This window comes from Cetorhinus maximus, chromosome 36 (genome assembly GCF_964194155.1).
Source record: "Cetorhinus maximus chromosome 36, sCetMax3.hap1.1, whole genome shotgun sequence".
Lineage (NCBI taxonomy): Eukaryota > Metazoa > Chordata > Chondrichthyes > Lamniformes > Cetorhinidae > Cetorhinus > Cetorhinus maximus.
In genome coordinates this window covers 4,420,110-4,440,046 of record NC_135914.1, presented here as the reverse complement: position 1 = coordinate 4,440,046, position 19,937 = coordinate 4,420,110, and the positions used below count along the sequence as shown (strand labels likewise).

At 54.7% G+C, this 19,937-nt stretch overlaps 1 protein-coding gene across 1 annotated transcript in view; it reads left to right on the top strand.

Moving 5' to 3' along the window:
• The first annotated feature begins 845 nt into the window (after nt 1-845).
• Nucleotides 846-19,937, top strand: part of selenbp1 (selenium binding protein 1) — a 44,713-nt gene continuing 25,621 nt past the window's right edge. The window contains exons 1-3 of the mRNA XM_078534056.1: nt 846-1,001; nt 7,247-7,300; nt 10,848-10,960. Coding sequence (XP_078390182.1) covers nt 998-1,001; nt 7,247-7,300; nt 10,848-10,960 — 171 coding nt within the window. The 5' untranslated portion in view covers nt 846-997. The remainder of the gene's footprint in view (nt 1,002-7,246; nt 7,301-10,847; nt 10,961-19,937) is intronic.

Sequence of the window (19,937 nt, the reverse complement as noted above, 5' to 3'; positions counted from 1 at the left end):
ACTTTAGCTACTCTCTTCCTTTTTATATACTTGAAGAAGTTTTTCACTTCATACTTCTTGCTAGTTTTCTCTCATTCTCCCTCTTTATTATTCTTTTAGTCATCCTTTTCTGGTTTCTGGCCTACCACTAATCTTTGCAGCATCTTTTCCTTCAATTTGATACCATCCTTATTTCCCTTACTTAGCCACAGATGGTGCATCCTTCTCATCGAGTCTTTCTTTCTCAATGGAATATATCTTTGTTGAGAGTTATAAAATATCTCCTTAAATGTCTGCCACTGCGTCTTTATTGTCTTACCTTTTAACCTATTTTCCTAGTCCACTTTAGCTGATGCTGTCTTCTTATCTTTATGATTGCCTTTATTTATATTTGAGGCTCTAGCTTCAGACCCAAACTTCTCACCCTCAAAGTGAATGTGAAATTCCATCACGTTATGATCACTCTTTCCTAGTGGATCCTTTGCTGTGAGGTCATTTATTACATCGATTACACATTAGCAGGTGTAAAATTGCCCATTCCCCTGTATTGCTGTTTTTGGGAGCTTGCTGTACACATTTCTGACCTCACAATAGTAGTCAGGCTTCGAAAAACAAATAAATACTTTGTTGGGCTTTGGGTTATCCTGAGGTGGTGAAAGGCAGACGCCAGAGGAATTGCAAAGTATGTCTTCTTATTAACTTCCAACTGGCCTGTCACCAACTGGCAAAAGGGTGAAGAAACGGAGGTTTAATGCTGAGCAGAGCTTCTAACCTGGGCTGCAAAGAGTTAAAAGGATTGTGTTTTTGGATTGGCTGGTGACGTAGCAAGTCAGCTTCACTTGAATTGTGTACTTTGGTCTGTTGCTTCGCTCTCTCTCTCTCTCTCTCTCTGAGTTTGTATGCATGTTGGCTTGTTTTTTCTGTCTCTCTCTCTCTCTCTCTCACTTGCCAAGGTACTCCCAACCATTTTGTGCCCTCTGTCCTGCCTGTGAAAGCAAGATTCCTTGTGCTGGAAAGTATGGGTAAGGCTCCTGTTTGCTTTTCTTGCCATGCATCGACACTTACTTGCGAGAGGCTGCAAGCAGCCTGCTGTGTTGGGGGCTGCGCAGTAACTCCAGTGTTGTCGTTTCCAACAACTAGCTGGAAAAGTTATAGCCACGGTCGGAATGTCGAGTCCCTGGTGATAAAGGTTCCATCTCCGGCCAGTGGAAGGGTCATTTAAGGGCACCAGCAACGGCGCTTTGGCATTTCTGCAGCGGGGGGTGGGGTGGAGGGTGGTTGGGGGGGTGGTGGTGGGGTGGGTGGTGGGGCGGTGAGGGGATTGGGGATCCCGAATGGTCTCAAAAGCAAATTGGACGGGCTCTTGAGGGAACTAAACTTGCTGGGCTACGGGGTTGGAGTGGGGGGGTGGGGGGAGAAATGGGACTGACCGAGGTGGGGGGGTGGGTCGCCCGCCAGAGGGGCTAGCATGAACTCGAGGGGCCGAATGGCCTCCTTCCGTGCTGTTAAGACCCTACATTGGAAACGTAGAAACCTTAAGGCGCAGGAGGAGGGCCACTCAGCCCCTTCCGTCCGTGCCGACGGAAAAAAAGAGACGTCCAGCCCAATGGCCCCCTCTCGCTCCACGCGGGTCAACACACCTCAAGCACCTTGACAAAACGTGTTTTTTAAATGCATCTCTCGTCGAGGGGGCAATGGCCCCGGGGGAGTGGGGGTGGTGGAGGGGGGGTGGTGCGGGGGAGTGAAGGAACGAAAGAAGCAGTCCCGGTGGGGAGAGGTGGCCGGGAACCCAGTCCGAGGGGGTGGGTGGGGTGTTAAGAAACCTTCCGAAGGAGGGAAAGGTGGGAGGGTTAGGGAGGGGGTTCCAGAGTCTCACGGAGATAGGGTGGTTTATTATTCCCTCACTCATGCTTTATCTTCGCCAGACGCCTTGCTGACAGAGCGAATCCCCTGTCGCTAACAGCCTCCCTCGTCGATTATCACCACGTCTATTCAGAAAGAAAGGACTTGCATTTCTCAAGCTCCATTTGCCACCCTCAGGATCCTTACCCACCACCCCCCTCCCCAAAGCGCCTCACAGTCAATAGCGCACTTTCTTTTCTCGCAGTGCGTGCACTGTTTTAATCTGGCACACGTGACAGCTGGCTTGCGCACAGCAAGCTCCCACAAACAGCTACGTGCTGATGGCCCACGGCATCTGTTTCTCAAGAGTTGCCGGTTGAGGGAAAGATATTGGCCCCGGGACTGCGGGGAGATCCCCTCCACCTTTCCGCTTCCAATAGCGGCTGGGGGAGCTTTTACACCCGCTTGAGTGGGGCAGACAGGTGTCATCTGAGAGCTGGCACCTCCGACAGTGCGGCCCTCCCTCAGTACTGACCCTCCGACAGTGCGGCGCTCCCTCAGTACTGACCCTCCGACAGTGCGGCGCTCCCTCAGTACTGACCCTCCGACAGTGCAGCGCTCCCTCAGTACTGACCCTCCGACAGTGCCGCACTCCCTCAGCACTGACCCTCCGACCGTGCGGCGCTCCCTCAGTACTGACCCTCGAGAGTGCAGCATCCCCTCAGTACTGACCCTCCGACAGTGCGGCACTCCCTCAGTACCGACCCTCCGACAGTGCGGCACTCCCTCAGTACTGACCCTCCGACAGTGCGGCACTCCCTCAGTACTGACCCTCCGACAGTGCGGCGCTCCCTCAGTACTGACCCTCCGACAGTGCGGCGCTCCCTCAGTACTGACCCTCCGACAGTGCAGCGCTCCCTCAGTACTGACCCTCCGACAGTGCCGCACTCCCTCAGCACTGACCCTCCGACCGTGCGGCGCTCCCTCAGTACTGACCCTCGAGAGTGCAGCATCCCCTCAGTACTGACCCTCCGACAGTGCGGCACTCCCTCAGTACCGACCCTCCGACAGTGCGGCACTCCCTCAGTACTGACCCTCCAACAGTGCGGCACTCCCTCAGTGCTGACCCTCCGACAGTGCAGCACTCCCTCAGTACTGACCCTCCGACAGTGCGGCGCTCCCTCAGTACTGACCCTCCGGCAGTGCGGCGCTCCCTCAGTACTGACCCTCCGGCAGTGCGGCTCTCCCTCAGTACTGACCCTCCGACAGTGCGGCGCTCCCTCAGTACTGACCCTCCGGCAGTGCGGCCCTCCCTCAGTACTGACCCTCCGACAGTGCGGCACTCCCTCAGTACTGACCCTCCGACAGTGCGGCACTCCCTCAGTGCTGACCCTCCGACAGTGCAGCACTCCCTCATTACTGACCCTCCAACAGTGCGGCGCTCCCTCAGTACTGACCCTCTGACAGTGCGTCACCCCCTCAGTACTGACCCTCCAACAGGGTGGCGCTCCCTTAGTACTGACCCTCCGACAGTGCGGCACTCCCTCAGTACTGACCCTCTAACAGGGCGGCGCTCCCTCAGTACTGACCCTCCGACAGTGCGGCGCTCCCTCAGCACTGACCCTCCGACAGTGCGGCGCTCCCTCAGCACTGACCCTCCGACAGTGCGGCGCTCCCTCAGCACGACCCTCCGACAGTGCGGCGCTCCCTCAGCATGACCCTCCGACAGTGCGGCACTCCCTCAGTACTGACCCTCTGACAGTGCGGCACTCCCTCAGTACTGACCCTCCGACAGTGCGGCCCTCCCTCAGTACTGGCAGCGGGAGTGTCGGCTTGGATTAAAGGCTTCAGTTTCTGGAGTGTGGCCTCGAGCCTGGTTGAACTCAGCTGACTCAGAGGTGAGAGAGAGAGAGAGAGAGAGCTGTCGGCTGATGTTGAGCGACAGACGTCGCTGTCTATCACAAAGGGCCCCGTGACACAGTGTATAGTCTGCACTGAACTACTCAGGAATCCATGACTGCATTTTGCCTTGTTCTGTGCCTTATTTCTGGCAGGAAGAACTGCTTTCTCCCTAAGCGCAGACGATGCTGAATTACAACCCACGCTAGACTCCCCCAGGGTTGGGAACAGGCCAACAGGAGGAGGCCATTCAGCCCTTCAAGCCTATCCCACTGTTCAATCAGATTACAGCCGATCTCTATCTTAACTCCATCTTCTCGCCTTGGTTCTGTAACCCCAAATCTCCTTAACCTTCAAAAATCTAACCAACCCAGTTTTGAAATTTTCAACTGATCTGAACACTTTCTTGAGTTCCAGATTCCCACTCCACCCCCTGGGGTGTGAAGTGCTTCCTGACATCGCCCCTGAACGGCCTGGCTCCCATTTTAAGGTTCTGCCCCCCCCTTGTTCTAGACTCTCTCCCACCCCGACCAGAGGGAAATAGTTTCTCTCTATCGACCCGATCGAATCCTTGAATCATCTTAAACCCCCCTCGATCCGATCACCCCTTCATCTCCCACCCTCGAGGGGATACAAGCCAAGTGTGCGTGTGTGTGTGTGTGACCCGCCCTCGGAGTTTAACCCTTTCAGCCCCGGGATGGTTCTGGTCAATCTGCCCTGCTCCTCCCCGCCTCCGAGGGCCAATATGTCCTTCCTGAGGTGCGGGAGAGGGGCCCAGAACTGGACCCGGTTACTCCCCGATGGGGAGGGGGGGTGTCGGAGCAGAGCTTTCCCAAAAACTGAAGCTCCCTCCCCCTTCGCAACCCCCGGTTCCCCTCGGGATTAAGGGCAACGTCCCATCCTTTCGAAATGATTTTTTGGCAGGCTGAACCAGTCCAAGTCTGACGCGTCCCGGAAAGGGCAAGCCGGGATTTAGGGCCGGATATACTTCCGAAGAATGTAAACAAACTGCAAATCGTTGAGGCCAAACCGATGGAAGCAAACATTACTGGAAAGCCCTGCGTCTGGTGTGTCGGACTTTGAGCTTGTGGAGAGCTGCCGTTTAACCATTGCGCTCCCTGGTGCTGGTTATGGGTAGTGCGATTTGGAGCGCGTTGCTGAGAGTCAGGAACCCAGCCGGGGCCTGTGGGATTGGCGCTCGAACCGAGGGGGGGGTACATTGTAGAATGTTAAGCCTGTGTGGGTTTTTTTTTTTAAATTCTTCTTTCACGTGGGTCAGTGCTCGTTGCCCATCCCCAAATGCCCCCTCGAGAAGGTGGGGGTGAGCCGCCATCTTGAACCGCCGCCGCGCCTCGTGCTTTTTTTGTCATGTCCGATCGAGTCGCTTGCCAGACCATTTCCAGAGGGGGGTGGGGGCGGGGGGGGCAGTTAAGAGTCGACCACGTGGGCTGTGGGGGTCTGGAGTCACGTGGAGGGCCAGACCAGGTAAGGACGGCAGATTTCCCCTCTCCCTAAAGGGGGGCATTGGTGAACCAGATGGGGGTTTTTACACCAATCTGGTCGCCTCATTATTAATGCTATTAATTAAATAAAGAGAGCTAGCCTCATTAATTAAATTTATTTAATTAATAGCATTTATTTGCAATCAGGTTTATTAATGATGATTTAATTGATTAATTAACTGCACTTTTTAAATTCCCCCAGTGTGGGATTTGAACTGAGGGAGAGCTACCAGTGAATAGGCCCTCACTGAAGGAGAGCTACCAGAGAATAGCCCCTCACTGAGGGAGAGCTACCAGAGAATAGGCCCTCACTGAGGGAGAGCTACCAGAGAATAGGCCCTCACTGAGGGAGAGCTACCAGAGAATAGGCCCTCACTGAGGGAGAGCTACCAGAGAATAGGCCCTCACTGAGGGAGAGCTACCAGAGAATAGGCCCTCACTGAGGGAGAGCTACCAGAGAATAGGCCCTCACTGAGCGAGAGCTACCAGAGAATAGGCCCTCACTGAGCGAGAGCTACCAGAGAATAGGCCCTCACTGAGCGAGAGCTACCAGAGAATAGGCCCTCACTGAAGGAGAGCTACCAGGGAATAGGCCCTCACTGAGGGAGAGCTACCAGAGAATAGGCCCTCACTGAGGGAGAGCTACCAGAGAATAGGCCCTCACTGAGGGAGAGCTACCAGAGAATAGGCCCTCACTGAGGGAGAGCTACCAGAGAATAGGCCCTCACTGAGGGAGAGCTACCAGAGAATAGGCCCTCACTGAGGGAGAGCTACCAGAGAATAGGCCCTCACTGAGGGAGAGCTACCAGAGAATAGGCCCCCACTGAGGGAGAGCTACCAGAGAATAGGCCCCCACTGAGAGAGAGCTACCAGAGAATAGGCCCTCACTGAGAGAGAGCTACCAGAGAATAGGCCCCCACTGAGGGAGAGCTACCAGAGAATAGGCCCCCACTGAGAGAGAGCTACCAGAGAATAGGCCCCCACTGAGGGAGAGCTACCAGAGAATAGGCCCTCACTGAGGGAGAGCTACCAGAGAATAGGCCCTCACTGAGCGAGAGCTACCAGAGAATAGGCCCTCACTGAGGGAGAGCTACCAGAGAATAGGCCCTCACTGAGCGAGAGCTACCAGAGAATAGGCCCTCACTGAGGGAGAGCTACCAGAGAATAGGCCCTCACTGAGGGAGAGCTACCAGAGAATAGGCCCTCACTGAGTGAGAGCTACCAGAGAATAGGCCCCCACTGAAGGAGAGCTACCAGAGAATAGGCCCTCACTGAGCGAGAGCTACCAGAGAATAGGCCCTCACTGAGGGAGAGCTACCAGAGAATAGGCCCCCACTGAGGGAGAGCTACCAGAGAATAGGCCCTCACTGAGGGAGAGCTACCAGAGAATAGGCCCTCACTGAGGGAGAGCTACCAGAGAATAGGCCCTCACTGAGGGAGAGCTACCAGAGAATAGGCCCCCACTGAGGGAGAGCTACCAGAGAATAGGCCCTCACTGAGGGAGAGCTACCAGAGAATAGGCCCTCACTGAGGGAGAGCTACCAGAGAATAGGCCCCCACTGAGGGAGAGCTACCAGAGAATAGGCCCCCACTGAGGGAGAGCTACCAGAGAATAGGCCCCCACTGAGGGAGAGCTACCAGAGAATAGGCCCTCACTGAGGGAGAGCTACCAGAGAATAGGCCCTCACTGAGGGAGAGCTACCAGAGAATAAGCCCCCACTGAGGGAGAGCTACCAGAGAATAGGCCCCCACTGAGGGAGAGCTACCAGAGAATAGGCCCTCACTGAGGGAGAGCTACCAGAGAATAGGCCCTCACTGAGGGAGAGCTTCCAGAGAATAGGCCCTCACTGAGGGAGAGCTACCAGAGAATAGGCCCCCACTGAGGGAGAGCTTCCAGAGAATCGACTCTTAACTGCCCCCTGAAATGGCCGAGCAAGGCCACTCGGTTCTAGGGGCAATTAGGGATGGGTAACAAGGAATTTTAACACACTGAGGCGTTGCAATACCCTGTGTTTATTCTGCAGCTAAGTGTGGACAGCATGGTCCCGGATTCAGGACTCCACGCGAGGCTATGAAAGGTACGCTGCTTTGCGTGTTGAAAAGAAATGTTTCTCTCGAGTGCCGTTCGCCACCTCAGAACATCCCACATCGCTTCACAGCCAATAAAGTGCTTTCAAAGAGTGCTCACTGTTGTCACGTAGGAAACGGGGCAGCCAATCTGCGCACAGCAAGATCCCACAAACAGCAACGTGATAATGACCCAGGTCATCTGTTCTTTTTTAGTGCTGTTGACTGGTGGATATTGGTATTGGCCCCAGGACATTGGGGAGAACCCCGCCCTGCTCTTCTTAACAATAGTGGCTGTGGGATCTTTCACATTCGCCTGAGGACAGATGGGGGCCTCGATTTAATGTCTCACCCTGAAACACAGCACCCCTGACATTGCGGCACTCCCTCGGTACTGACTCTCCGACAGTGCAGCACTCCCTCAGTACTGACCCTGCGACAGTGCGGCGCTCCCTCAGTACTGACCCTCCGACAGTGCGGCACTCCCTCAGCACTGACTCTCCGACAGTCGGCGCTCCCTCAGCACTGACCCTCCGACACTGCGGCGCTCCCTCAGCACTGACCCTCCGACAGTGCGGCGCTCCCTCAGCACTGACCCTCCGACAGTGCGGCGCTCCCTCAGCACTGACCCTCCGACAGTGCGGCGCTCCCTCAGCACTGACCCTCCGACAGTGCGGCGCTCCCTCAGCACTGACCCTCCGACAGTGCGGCGCTCCCTCAGCACTGACCCTCCGACAGTGCGGCGCTCCCTCAGCACTGACCCTCCGACAGTGCGGCGCTCCCTCAGCACTGACCCTCCGACAGTGCGGCGCTCCCTCAGTACTGACCCTCCGACAGCGCGGCGCTCCCTCAGTACTGACCCTCCGACAGTGCGGCGCTCCCTCAGTACTGACCCTCCGACAGTGCAGCACTCCCTCAGTACTGACCCTCCGACAGTGCGGCAGTCCCTCAGCACCAGGACTGGGATTGTCGGCCATTTTGGGCTCAAGTCTCTGGAATGGGGACTCAAACCCATGACCTTCTGACTCAGAGAGAGAGAGAGAGAGTGTACAAGCCACTGAGCCTCGGCCTGACACCGATATCATTAGGATGGGACAAAGGGGTGACATACAAATGGGTTGCGTTGTTTTCATACACTCAATCTCGCAGCCATAGACCATAAGACCATAAGACATAGGAGCAGAAATTAGGCCATTCGGCCCATCGAGTCTGCTCCGCCATTCAATCATGGCTGATAAGTTTCTCAACCCCATTCTCCCGCCTTCTCCCCGTAACCTTTGACCCCCCTTACCAATCAAGAACCTACCTATCTAGCGTAAGAACGTACAAAGCGGTCCTCTCTCAGTGCCCTCTCTGATGCATACTGAGACCCCAGGGCATGTCCGAATCAGCCTCCGTCCAATTGCCTCAGATGTGAGGGCCCCCACCTTCAACCTGCCTCAGCGCCCCCGGAGCTAGAAAGGAGGCCACAACCCCAAACCTGTTTCCAACAAGGAGCCATGCAACGGTACAGTACAGGAGTAGGCCATTCTGCCCTCCAGTGCCTTCCTATTTGTCCCACTCCCTGGCTCCTGCACCCCCACCACAGTCTGTTGGCATGAAGAGGGGTCAAAGGTTAACTTGGGCAGGGAGATGCAAGCAGTTGGTATCAGAGTGACACCCCGCTTGATATTCGAATGAATTGGCAGTAAAGGAACCTCACACTACATCCGATAAAGAGTCTATCAAATTATCAACCCCGTGCTCGGTCATGAGCAACTTACAAGCCAGGACTGAGAGGCAATAAACTAGCCGGAGAGGCTTGGAGGGTCCTCTCTCTCGAAGGCCGAGGGGTGGGGGGTTGACCTGATCTTCTTCAGTTCACCGCCCAACGGCGGGTCTGACCCACAGTGCCGCGGGCAGCACAAGGTGGCACGGCCCCGAATCTGTCCCCAGCCAGGATTGGGGGGAAATCGAACCCTATCTGATCCACACCGGCCAACCGGCCAATTGAACCAACCGGCGACCCCGCCCCTCCCCCCCCCCACACGCCAAGGAGTCCGAGTTGCCGTGGTAACATGCACTTTTTTACGCACATGTTGTTGTCTGGAGCGATGGATGGTGATGGTGGAGGCTCCAACTTTCTTTCCATCACACGGCTGACCAGGAATCTCTCCCGCTCTTGCCGCCCGCCATTGGCGTGTGCTGGAAGGATTCACAGGTTGATGCTCGACCTGTTTGGCCGCGTTAGGAACGCACCTCCCTCGGACATCAAGTCCTGGAGCGGGACTCGAACCCAGAGCTTCCGGCTCGGAGGCAGGGACGCCACCCACCGCACCACAAGAGACCTCCTCGGTGACCTGATCAAAGCCCTTAAAATTCTGGAAGGGTTTCGATAGGGTCGACATAGAGAAGATGTTTGCATTCATGGTGGGGGAGACACCAGAACTAGGGGGTCCATCAATATAAGACAGTCACTGATAAATCCGATGGGGAATTCAGGAGAAACGTCTTTACCCAGAGAGTGGGGAGAATGTGGGACTCGCTCCTGCGGGGAGCGGGGAGAATGTGGGACTCGCTCCCACGGGGAGCGGGGAGAATGTGGGACTCGCTCCCACGGGGAGTGGGGGAGAATGTGGGACTCGTTCCCACGGGGAGTGGGGGAGAATGTGGGACTCGCTCCCACGGGGAGTGGGGGAGAATGTGGGACTCGTTCCCACGGGGAGTGGGGGAGAATGTGGGACTCGCTCCCACGGGGAGCGGGGAGAATGTGGGACTCGCTCCCACAGGGAGCGGGGAGAATGTGGGACTCGCTCCCGTGGGGAGCGGGGAGAATGTGGGACTCGCTCCCGCGGGGAGCGGGGAGAATGTGGGACTCGCTCCCACGGGGAGTGGGGAGAATGTGGGACTCGCTCCCACGGGGAGTGGTCGAGGTGAGTTGCAGAGATGGATTGAAAGGGTGGGGGAAGCTGGATAAACACATGAGAGAGAGAGGAATAGAAGGATATGTTGATGGGGGGAGATGAAGAGGGAGTTGGGAGGAAGTTCCTGTAGAGCAGAAACATCAGCACGGAGCAGAGGGGCCGAGTGGCCAGTTTCATAGCTGGAAATGCTATATAAATCGATGTAAATAACGTGAATCTTTGCCCCAGAGGGCTGTGAAGGCTCAGTCATTGAGTCTTTTTAAGACTGAGATCGATGGATTTCTACATATTGAAAACGTCAAGGGATACGGGGATTAGTGGAGGAAAATGGCGGTGAAGTGGAAGATGAGCCATGATCTCATTGAATGGTGGAGTGGGTTCAAAGGGCTGGATGGCCCTACTCTTGCTCCTATTCCATGATGTTCTGATGACCCTACCTCCAGTGAAGCCAGGTCCCGGTTTTGGTGGCTCCCCACCGCTGGACAGTTGGGAGGTTAGCGGGCCCACTGGGTTGGAGCTCCTCCTGCCTGCCGAAGGAAGGGGGTCTCCCATTCAGGGACGGAAGGGGGTGTGGGGGGGGGGAAGAAAACGGAGGGAGGAGGCTCGTTGCCGTGTTTCACATCGAAATGACCTGTGTCTTGTCTCGTTTGAAAAGGCGCGCGGGAGGAAATCGTCTACGTGCCCTGTATCTACAGGAACACAACGGTCAACAAACCCGACTACCTGGCCACAGTAGATGTCGATCCCAAGTCAGGCACTTACTCCCAGGTACGTTTAGCTCTGGCAGGCACTTGGTGCGGGTGCCCCCCAATGTTACTGGGACGCCAAGGTTTAAATTACAAGGAGAGATGACACAAACTGGGCTTGTATTCCCTGGAATAGTGAAGGTGCAGCGTGGGTAGGGTGGGGGTTGAGGAGCGTTGATTCGATTGCGGCTTTTAGTTCTTTGACCGAGAGGAACTCTTTTAGCCCACTAGTGAGGGGAAGAGTCCAGGGTGAAGGGGGCATAATCTTAAAGTTAGAAGCAGGGAGAGGCCGAAGGAGAAACGTCTTCAACATTGCTGAAGAGAGGGACGCGTTGCCCCAAGTTTTCATTCGGCCAGCGTTTACTGCTTTTTTTTTGCGGGGACAGAGTTCCTCACTTCCCTCCACCCTTTGTGTGGAGAAGTGTTCAAGCAGTCGCTCGGCAGTACAGAACTTGAATCATGCTGAAGAGGAGAGTCAGCTTGCCGAAGTTTCTCGTCTTGCACTCGTCAGGACAAACACAAGAACACCAAATTTCAAAGGATCGCAATGGCTTACACGACAGGGCGAAAAGAATGCTGATTGGCCGGCAAATCGTCTCCGATTGGCCAATTGGAGAAAGCAACAGGGAACTGGGTGCTCCCCGAACTCCCGGGTGACTCAAAAAAGGACACAAAGCTGGAACATATTCCTTTCGATAACAGAGAATGGGTCCCTGCCTATGTCCCTTCCAGCAAATGGCTTCTGCCAAGCCTTGCGCCTTTTTTTGAATTACCCAGGAGCTTGGTGGGGGGGCCTATCATTCCCTGTTACTTACTCCATGGTAACACCTCGGCCAATCAGAGCCAACTTCTCAACCAGTCAGCTCCCCTTTTCTCCTGCTCCTATCCCGACAGCGGGTGTAAAAGATCCCACGTGTATTCTCCCCGGTGTCCTGGGGCCAATATTTATCCCTCAGCTGTGGGATCCTTTACATCCGCCCGCCAAGGGCATCTTTTTGACGTCTGATCCTAAAGATAGCGCTCCCTCAGTACCGGCACCAGGAGCGTGAGCCTAGGTTATGGGGCTCAAGTCTCCGGGACGGGGATTCGAACCCACGACCTTCTGACTCTTGGTTGCCAACCCTCCAGGATTGGCCTGGAGTCTCCAGGGATTGAAGATCGGTTCCACTTGGGTAATGAGTCCTGGCTTTCCAATTGGCGCGGGAAGGCAATGCATCACAAGGATGGATGTGTTGGTCCGGCTAATGGCTGGGAGCGTGGGGGGGCCTAGTCATGCGGAGAAACCTCCGGGAATATGTTGAACCACGGTGGGTGACCCTCTTTGACTCAGAGGCAACCAGAGCGACCCAACTGAGCCAGAGCAGCAAGGAGGGGGCTGAAAATGCAATACCGCCTCTCTGAGACGATCAAAATGACCTCCTCCGGGTGGGAGGCGAGGATAATTTAATCGATTCAATCATGGGGATGGAGGGAGGGCTAGGCCAGCATGTCTTGCCCGCCCCCTAACTGCCCCTTGAAAACACAGCGGGCCCCACCCAATCTCCGGCGGGCGGGGAGACGATCCCCGCCGGAGAAGCGGTCCCTGCCGCCATTTTAACAGGGTGGGTGGGCCAATTCAGGCCCGCCCAGCGTGACGTCCGGCGGGAAGCGCTATGCGCTCCCTGTGCGGGCCGGGAGGTGGGGGAGGGATTCCCCAAAAGCGAGAGTGCGCTCTTTCGCGCACGCGCACGACAGGATGCGCATCTCCCTGAGGCTAAGTGCAGCCTCAGGGAGATCGCTGACACTTTCAAACATATGAAAAATAGAAGAAGATAAATTCCCTAACGTGTCCCCCTCATGTCACACGAGATGGGGCACGTTCATAATTTACCTAATAAGCTTATTAAACTTTTTAAAACCCTGCATGAAACCTCATCCCACCGCTGGATGAGGTTTCGTGTTTTATCTATTCTCCGCCGGGGCTTCTGGCCTGCCCGACAAACCTTAAGGTCGGACGGTCAGGTCCTTTAATTGTATAATCGATCCTGTCAATGGCCTCAATTGACCATTGACAGGTCGGCGGGCGCACAGCTGATTTTACTGCGCCGGCCCCCCTACCCCCGCCTCCCTGACAATTTAAATGGGGCGCGGTGACGGTCGGCATCATCCGGCGTCACTATACGTGTCTGGCGAGCGAGCCCCGCCCCCCCACCCCCAGCTCGCCGACGGCAAAATTCTACCCAGTGTCTCGCTCCGCCATTTCAGAGTCAACCACCTGGGCTGTGGGGCCTGGAGTCATGTGTAGGCCAGACCGGGTAAGGATGGCAGATTTCCCCTCCCCCTAAAAGGGGGGCACGAGCGAACCAGATGGGGTTTTTTTTTTTTAACCACGACAGTTCCACGGTCAGAGCTTTCAGTGAGTTCAAATTCCACCCATCTTCCCCCCCTCCCCCTCCCCCCACCGGTGCCCAGAGCGTGACGATAAAAGCAAAAAGTACCGCGGATGCTGGAAACCTGAAACGGAAACAGAAAATAGCCAGGAAAACTCAGCAGGTCCGAGACCGTCTGCGGAGAGAATAGAAACAAGAGTTTGCATTTCGAGTCCTTATGACTCGCCCTCCTCACCCCCAACAAGGGCCCGTCTGTCCACTTGGGTCATGTTGTTCTTTCCAGAGTGCTTACCCTTGTCCTGCTACTCTCACATTCTGCTTTCTGACCTTCATGCCACCATCAACACCCCTCCTTTGGCCAGTGCCGCTACCGTTAACCCCCGCTTTGTCCATGACGTCTCTGGCAATCTCTCCTTTGCCTCCGTCGATCGCTGGCCTTCTCTCCAGCTTCACCTCAAAACAGGATCGACTTCATGACATTTTTACTTCTCTCAAGCTCTGAAGGAGAGTCATACGGACTCTCTGTTTTTTTTTCACTCTCTCCCTCTCTCTCTCCGCAGATGCTGTTAGACCTGCTGAGTTTTTCCGGCATTTTCTGTTTCTGGTTCCCCAAGGGCATGACCCTGGGTCCTCCGGACGGGCCTAGTCTGGCGACAACACAACTAAGGCACCATCTCTGCAGCTGCAGTGTGACCTCAGGGATTGTGCACCGTAGATCAGTCCTCAGTTCTGCTTTGGGGTTGGGTCTGACGTTTTAAGGTCGCCATGAAATTGTTGTTACCCTCCTATGAGGGAAACAAGATATTTTCCAGGTTTATTTGAAAGCTAACCAGGAAAGCTGAAACCTTAACAAAGACAAAAAATAGCTGGAAAAACTCAGCAGGCCTGACAGCATCTGCGGAGAGGGACACAGTTAACGTTTCGAGTCCGTATGACCCTTCAACAGAACTGAGGAAAATTAGAAGGGAGGTGAAATATAAGCTGGTTTAAGGTGGGGGTGGGACAGGTAGAGCTGGATAGAGGGCCAGTGATAGGTAGAGATAACCAAAAGATGTCACAGACAAAAGGTCAAAGAGGTGTTGAAGGTGGTGATATTAGCTAAGAAATGTGCTAATTAAGGGTAGAAAGCAGGACGAGCAAGGTACAGATAGACCTAGTGGGGGTGGGGTGGGGGGTCTAAATAGCTCTACCTGTCCCACCCACCCCCTCTTAAACCAGCTTGGCTAGCTGCATTGTTCCAGTGAAGCTCAACGCAAACTGGAGGAACAGCACCTCATCTTCCGACTAGGCACTTTACAGCCTTCTGGACTGAATATTGAGTTCAACAATTTTAGATCATGAACTCTCTCCTCCATCCCCACCCCCTTTCCGATTCCCCCCCCTTTTTTCCAATAATTTATATAGATTTTTCTTTTCCCACCTACTTCCATTATTTTTAAATGTATTTCCATCCATTGTTTTATCTCTACCTTTTAGCCTATTTTGATCCCTTCCCCCCACCCACCCCCACTAGGTCTATCTGTACCTTGCTCGTCCTGCTTTCTACCCTTAATTAGCACATTCCTTACATAATATCACCACCTTCAACACCTCTTTGACCTTTTGTCTGTGACATCTTTTGGTTATCTCCACCTATCACTGGCCCTCTATCCAGCTCTACCTGTCCCACCCCCCTTAAACCAGCTTATATTTCACCTGGAAAAACTCAGCAGGTCTGGCAACATCTGCGGAGAGGAGCACAGTTAACGTTTCGAGTCCGTATGACTCTCCAACAGAACACAGAGTCATGCGGACTCGAAACGTTAACTGTGTTCCTCTCCGCAGATGTTGCCAGACCTGCTGAGTTTTTCCGGGTATTTTTGTTTTTGTTTTGGATTTCCAGCATCCGCAGTTTTTTTTTTTGCTTTTAAGCTGAAACCTTAGTCCAGGCAGCGCACAAAGGGCGATATTGTTTTGGAGGTGTTGTTTGCAGGGACCGGCCAGGCGATCTCAGTGGGGCTGGGCTCACCTCGTAGCCTGTAGCAAGCGTGCGATGTTGGCGAGGGGGCCCAGTTCTGTTCTCAATGTTGTCGAAGACTATCCAAGACCCCCCTCCCTGGGAGGGCTGGTGGTCTTGGGTAGGAGGGCCAAGGGAAGCACAGCCAAGGCTTGGGAGTGTCTCGCGGACGGCAGGGAGGGTGGTGGTCAGCTTCAAGGTTGGGGGGCGTGGGCGGGCTGGCTGAGTGGGTGGGCGAACGGCAGGCTGAACACAGAGGCCTGCCAAGTGATATGCTCCGGACGGCAGACCCGGGGGGGTGGGGCAGTAGAGGGGCCATGTCAGGTAAAACAATTCCCCAAGCAGGGTGAAACCTGTCCAGGCCGGCTCGAGGCTGGCCCGGCTTGGAGTTGTAGGAACTGGTTTTATTGCGGATGATGCTGGAGGCGATGGATTAACTCGATGTATCGAGCAGCTCGGGCCTCCCGCTTGTTGAGCTGGTGTCGGTGCTTTTTTAGCTGAGTCCAGTGGGAGCCGTGGCAGGTTTTGTCCCTCTTACTCAGGGCTCAGAGAGGGTCTCAGTGTCAGTACAGGGGCATGGGCCATCGGTCAGTGGGTTCAGAGGTCGGAGAGGCTCAGGAGTGAACTAGGCCCCCCCCCTCTTAGCCTGTCAGGGGGTGCGTTACCCCAGACCACCCCCCTCCCTCAGCCTGTCAGGGGGTGGGTTACCCCAGACCCCCCCACTCCCTCAGCCTGTCAGGGGGTGTGTTACCCCAGACACCCCCTCCCTCAGCCTGTCAGGGGGTGGGTTACCCCAGACCCCCTTCGCTTAGCCTGTCAGGGGGTGGGTTAGGGTTACAATTGTAAAAGAGGTGCAGGAGCAGAGGGACCTTGGGGTATATTGTGGTCTTTTAAAACCAGTAAAATAAACTAATGAACTAATCGGAAGCATCCTAAAGGGGCACGGTAGCAAAAGGCAAAACTTTAACAGGAAACCTAATAAATCAAATGAAAGGGTTCCCAGGGCTGCTGATGCTCTCCAGGCCCGGCGGTGCCCACTGGTCAGGGAAGGCCTCAGGCTCACTGGCAGAAACCGTCTGATCCCTCTCCAGGGGCACCTGGGCACAAGGGTAGCTGCAGAAGAGAGTCAGCGGGGCTGAGTGACCCCCACAACCCCCTCCCCCTCCCAACAATTGCCCCCACCACCGCCCGGGGTCTTTTACTGGCCACCTTGGCCTGGCCCAGGGAGGGGCAGGCTTATGAGTCGGTCCACCCCTCCTGCCCCCACCCAACTCTGACCGCACTGGGTGGCCGACGGTCAGGAGGGTGGGGCCCAAAGTGCCACCAGAACTTGAGGAGCAGGCCCCCTCCCGAAAGCAGCCTCGCGCAACCTATGGACGCCCGGAACACGGACTCCTCAAGGCCGCAGAGTGGCTAGGAGGCCTGGTGGGGGGGGGTCCGTGAACCAGCTTAATCTTCCACTGCGCGGGGCTGCTGCGCGCCACACCCTCCTTGCCGACTCCCCGATGGTAAAGGGGGAGGACCGGTCATCAAGCCCCTATCTGTTCTAATCCCATTTTCCAGCACTTGGCCCGTAGCCCTGTGTGCTATGGCGTTTCAAGTGCTCATCTAAACACTTCTTAATTGTTGTGAGAGTTCCTGCCTCTACCGCCCCCCCTCAGGCAGTGAGTTCCAGATACCCCCACCCTCTGGGTGAAAAAAATCTTTCCTCAAATCCCCTCTAAACCTCCTGCCCCTTACCTTAAATCCGTGCTCCCTGGTTATTGACACCTCCGCTAAGGGGAAAAGTTTCTTCCTATCTACGCCCCTCTTGGTTTTGTACACCTCTCTCAGGTCCCCCCCCTCAGCCTTCTCTGCTCTAAGGAAAACAACCCCAGCCTATCCCGTCTCTCTTTATACGCGATGACTCTATGACTCCCGCATAGAGAGCCCTGTACTGGGCACCGCACTCACCGTCACCAACTCGATGGCCAAAGCCCTGGGCGTATATGTGTGCAAATTGCTGAAGGCGGGTTGAGAAATGGTCAATAAGACGTCCGGAGGCTGGGCTTTATAAATAGAGGCACAGATTACAGAAGCGAGCAGCTTATGGTGAACCTCCATCATGCTCTGGGTCGGCCTCAACTGGTTTTACTGCTTCTGGTTCTTTTGGGAAAGGATGTGAACGCTTCGGAGAGAGGGAGGGTGCAGGAAAGATTCCCGCCAACGGTCCCAGGGGGTGAGAGACTTCTCTAGAATGGAGAAGCTGGGATTGTTCTCCTCGGAGAAGGGGGGAGGCCGAGAGGAGATTTGACGGGGGCGTTGAAAACGGGCGCGGTGGGGGTCTGGACGGAGGAGAGAGGGAGCAACCGTTCCCACTCGCGGCAGGATGGAGAACCGGAGGTGATTGGCGAAAGGAGCGACGGAGACACGAGGAAAACCTTTTCTTTTTTAAAAAAAAAAATGCAGCGAGTGGTTAGGATCTGGAGTGCGCTGACTGAGAGGTGCCGGTGGGGAGGCAGATTCATTTGGGAGGCTAGCTGAAGAAAAAAAAAATTTACGGGGCGGCGGGGAAGAGGAGCCGGGGGGTGTGGGGCGAGCTGAGGCGCTCTTGTGGAGAACCAGCACAGGCACAACGGGCCGAATGGTCCCCTTCTGCGCTGTAACCGTACTGTGACGTCGAGGAAATGGAGTTAAGATACAGATCACATGACCTGGGTAGCCCATGTCCCTTGGAAAAGCAAAGACTAGATCACAAACCAAATCCAATTCTTTCCGAAAGGGAGTGACAGGAAAGCGTAGCTCGTGCTGACGCTCGCCGACATGAACTAACCCGTCGCCAACTCTCCTCAAAGGAGGGAATGTTTTTTTTTCCCAAAAAGGGCCCAAAACAGAGCCTGGGCTGAGATTAGTGAGCTTGGTACAGCCCAGGAGCTGGAGTTGAGGTCTTGAGCCATCCCAGCGATGAGAAACTCCTCCCCCCCCTCGAAGAAAGATCATTCAAACTAATAGCGGGACAAATTATCTTGACGCTTCTCTCCTTGACGGGGAGGATGGGGATTTAATGAAACTTTTAATGCGTCACATCAGACACATTCTGTTGAACACAGACAAGACAAACGATGGTGTTCAAACAGGGGAGATGATGCAGGGGTAATGTCACTGGGCTAGTAACCCAGAGGCCCAGGCGAATGCTCTGGGGTCAGGGTTCAAATCCCCTCATGGCAGCCCGTGGAATTTAAATTCAATTAATAAAACCTGGAATTGAAAACTAGTCTCAGGAAACTATCATGGATTGTCGTAAAAACCCCATCTGGTTCACTAACGTCCTTTTAGGGAAGGAAATCTGCTGTCCTTAACCGGTCTGGCCTACATGGGAAGGCTCTGTCTCTCCCCACGTTCAATGGATCCTTTTACCCACCTCCAATATTCTCCCTCCACCTGGACCCCTCCCTCTGGATTCTTACCTGCTCTTGATCTTTTCATTGAGAACTGTCAGCGTGACATCAGTCGTCTCAATTTCTCTGCTCCTCTCACCCATTCTAACCTGTCTCCTTCTGAACTTGCCGCACTCCGTTCTCTCAGGTCCAACCCCAACATTGTCATCAAACCCGCTGACAAGGGTGGTACTGTTGTTGTCTGGCGCACTGACCTCTACCTCGCGGAGGCTGATCGTCAACTCGCAGACACTTCCTCCTACCTCCCCCTGGACCATGACCTCACCACTGAACATCAAGCCATTGTTTCCAGGACTGTCACTGACCTCGTCTCCCCTGGAGATCTTCCTCCCACAGCTTCCAACCTGATAGTCACCCAACCTCGGACGGCCCGCTTCTACCTCCTACCCAAAATCCACAAACAGGACTGTCCCGGCAGACCGATCGTGTCAGCCTGTTCCTGCCCCACCGAACTCATTTCTTTCTATCTTGACTCCATTCTCTCTCCCCTTGTCCAGTCCCTTCCCACCTACATCCGTGATTCCTCTGACACCTTACATCACATCAACAATTTCCAGTTCCTGGCCCCAACCGCTTCCTCTTCACCATGGATGTCCAATCCCTCTACTCCTCCATCCCCCCACCAGGATGGTCTGAGGGCCCTTAGCTTCTTCCTTGAACAGAGGCCCGAAAAATCCCCATCCACCACTGCTCTCCTCCGTCTGGCTGAACTTGTTCTCACACTGAACAATTTCTCCTTAAACTCCTCTCACTTCCTCCAAATAAAAGGTGTGGCTATGGGTATCCGCATGGGCCCCAGCTATGCCTGTCTCTTTATGGGGTATGTGGAACATTCCTTGTTCCAGTCCTACTCTGGCCCCCTCCCACAACTCTTTCTCCGGTACATCGATGATTACTTCGGTGCTGCTTCATGCTCTCGTCTGGACCTGGAAAAATTTATTAATTTTGCTTCCAATTTCCACCCCTCCATCATTTTCACATGGTCCATCTCTGACACTTCCCTTCCCTTCCTTGACCTCTCTGTCTCAATTTCTGGTGATAGACTGTCCACCAATATCCATTACAAGCCTACCGACTCCCACAGCTACCTCGACTACAGCTCCTCACACCCCGCTTCCTGTAAGGACTCCATCCCATTCTCTCAGTTCCTTGGCTTCCGTTGCATCTGTTCTGATGATGCTACCTTCAAAAACAGTT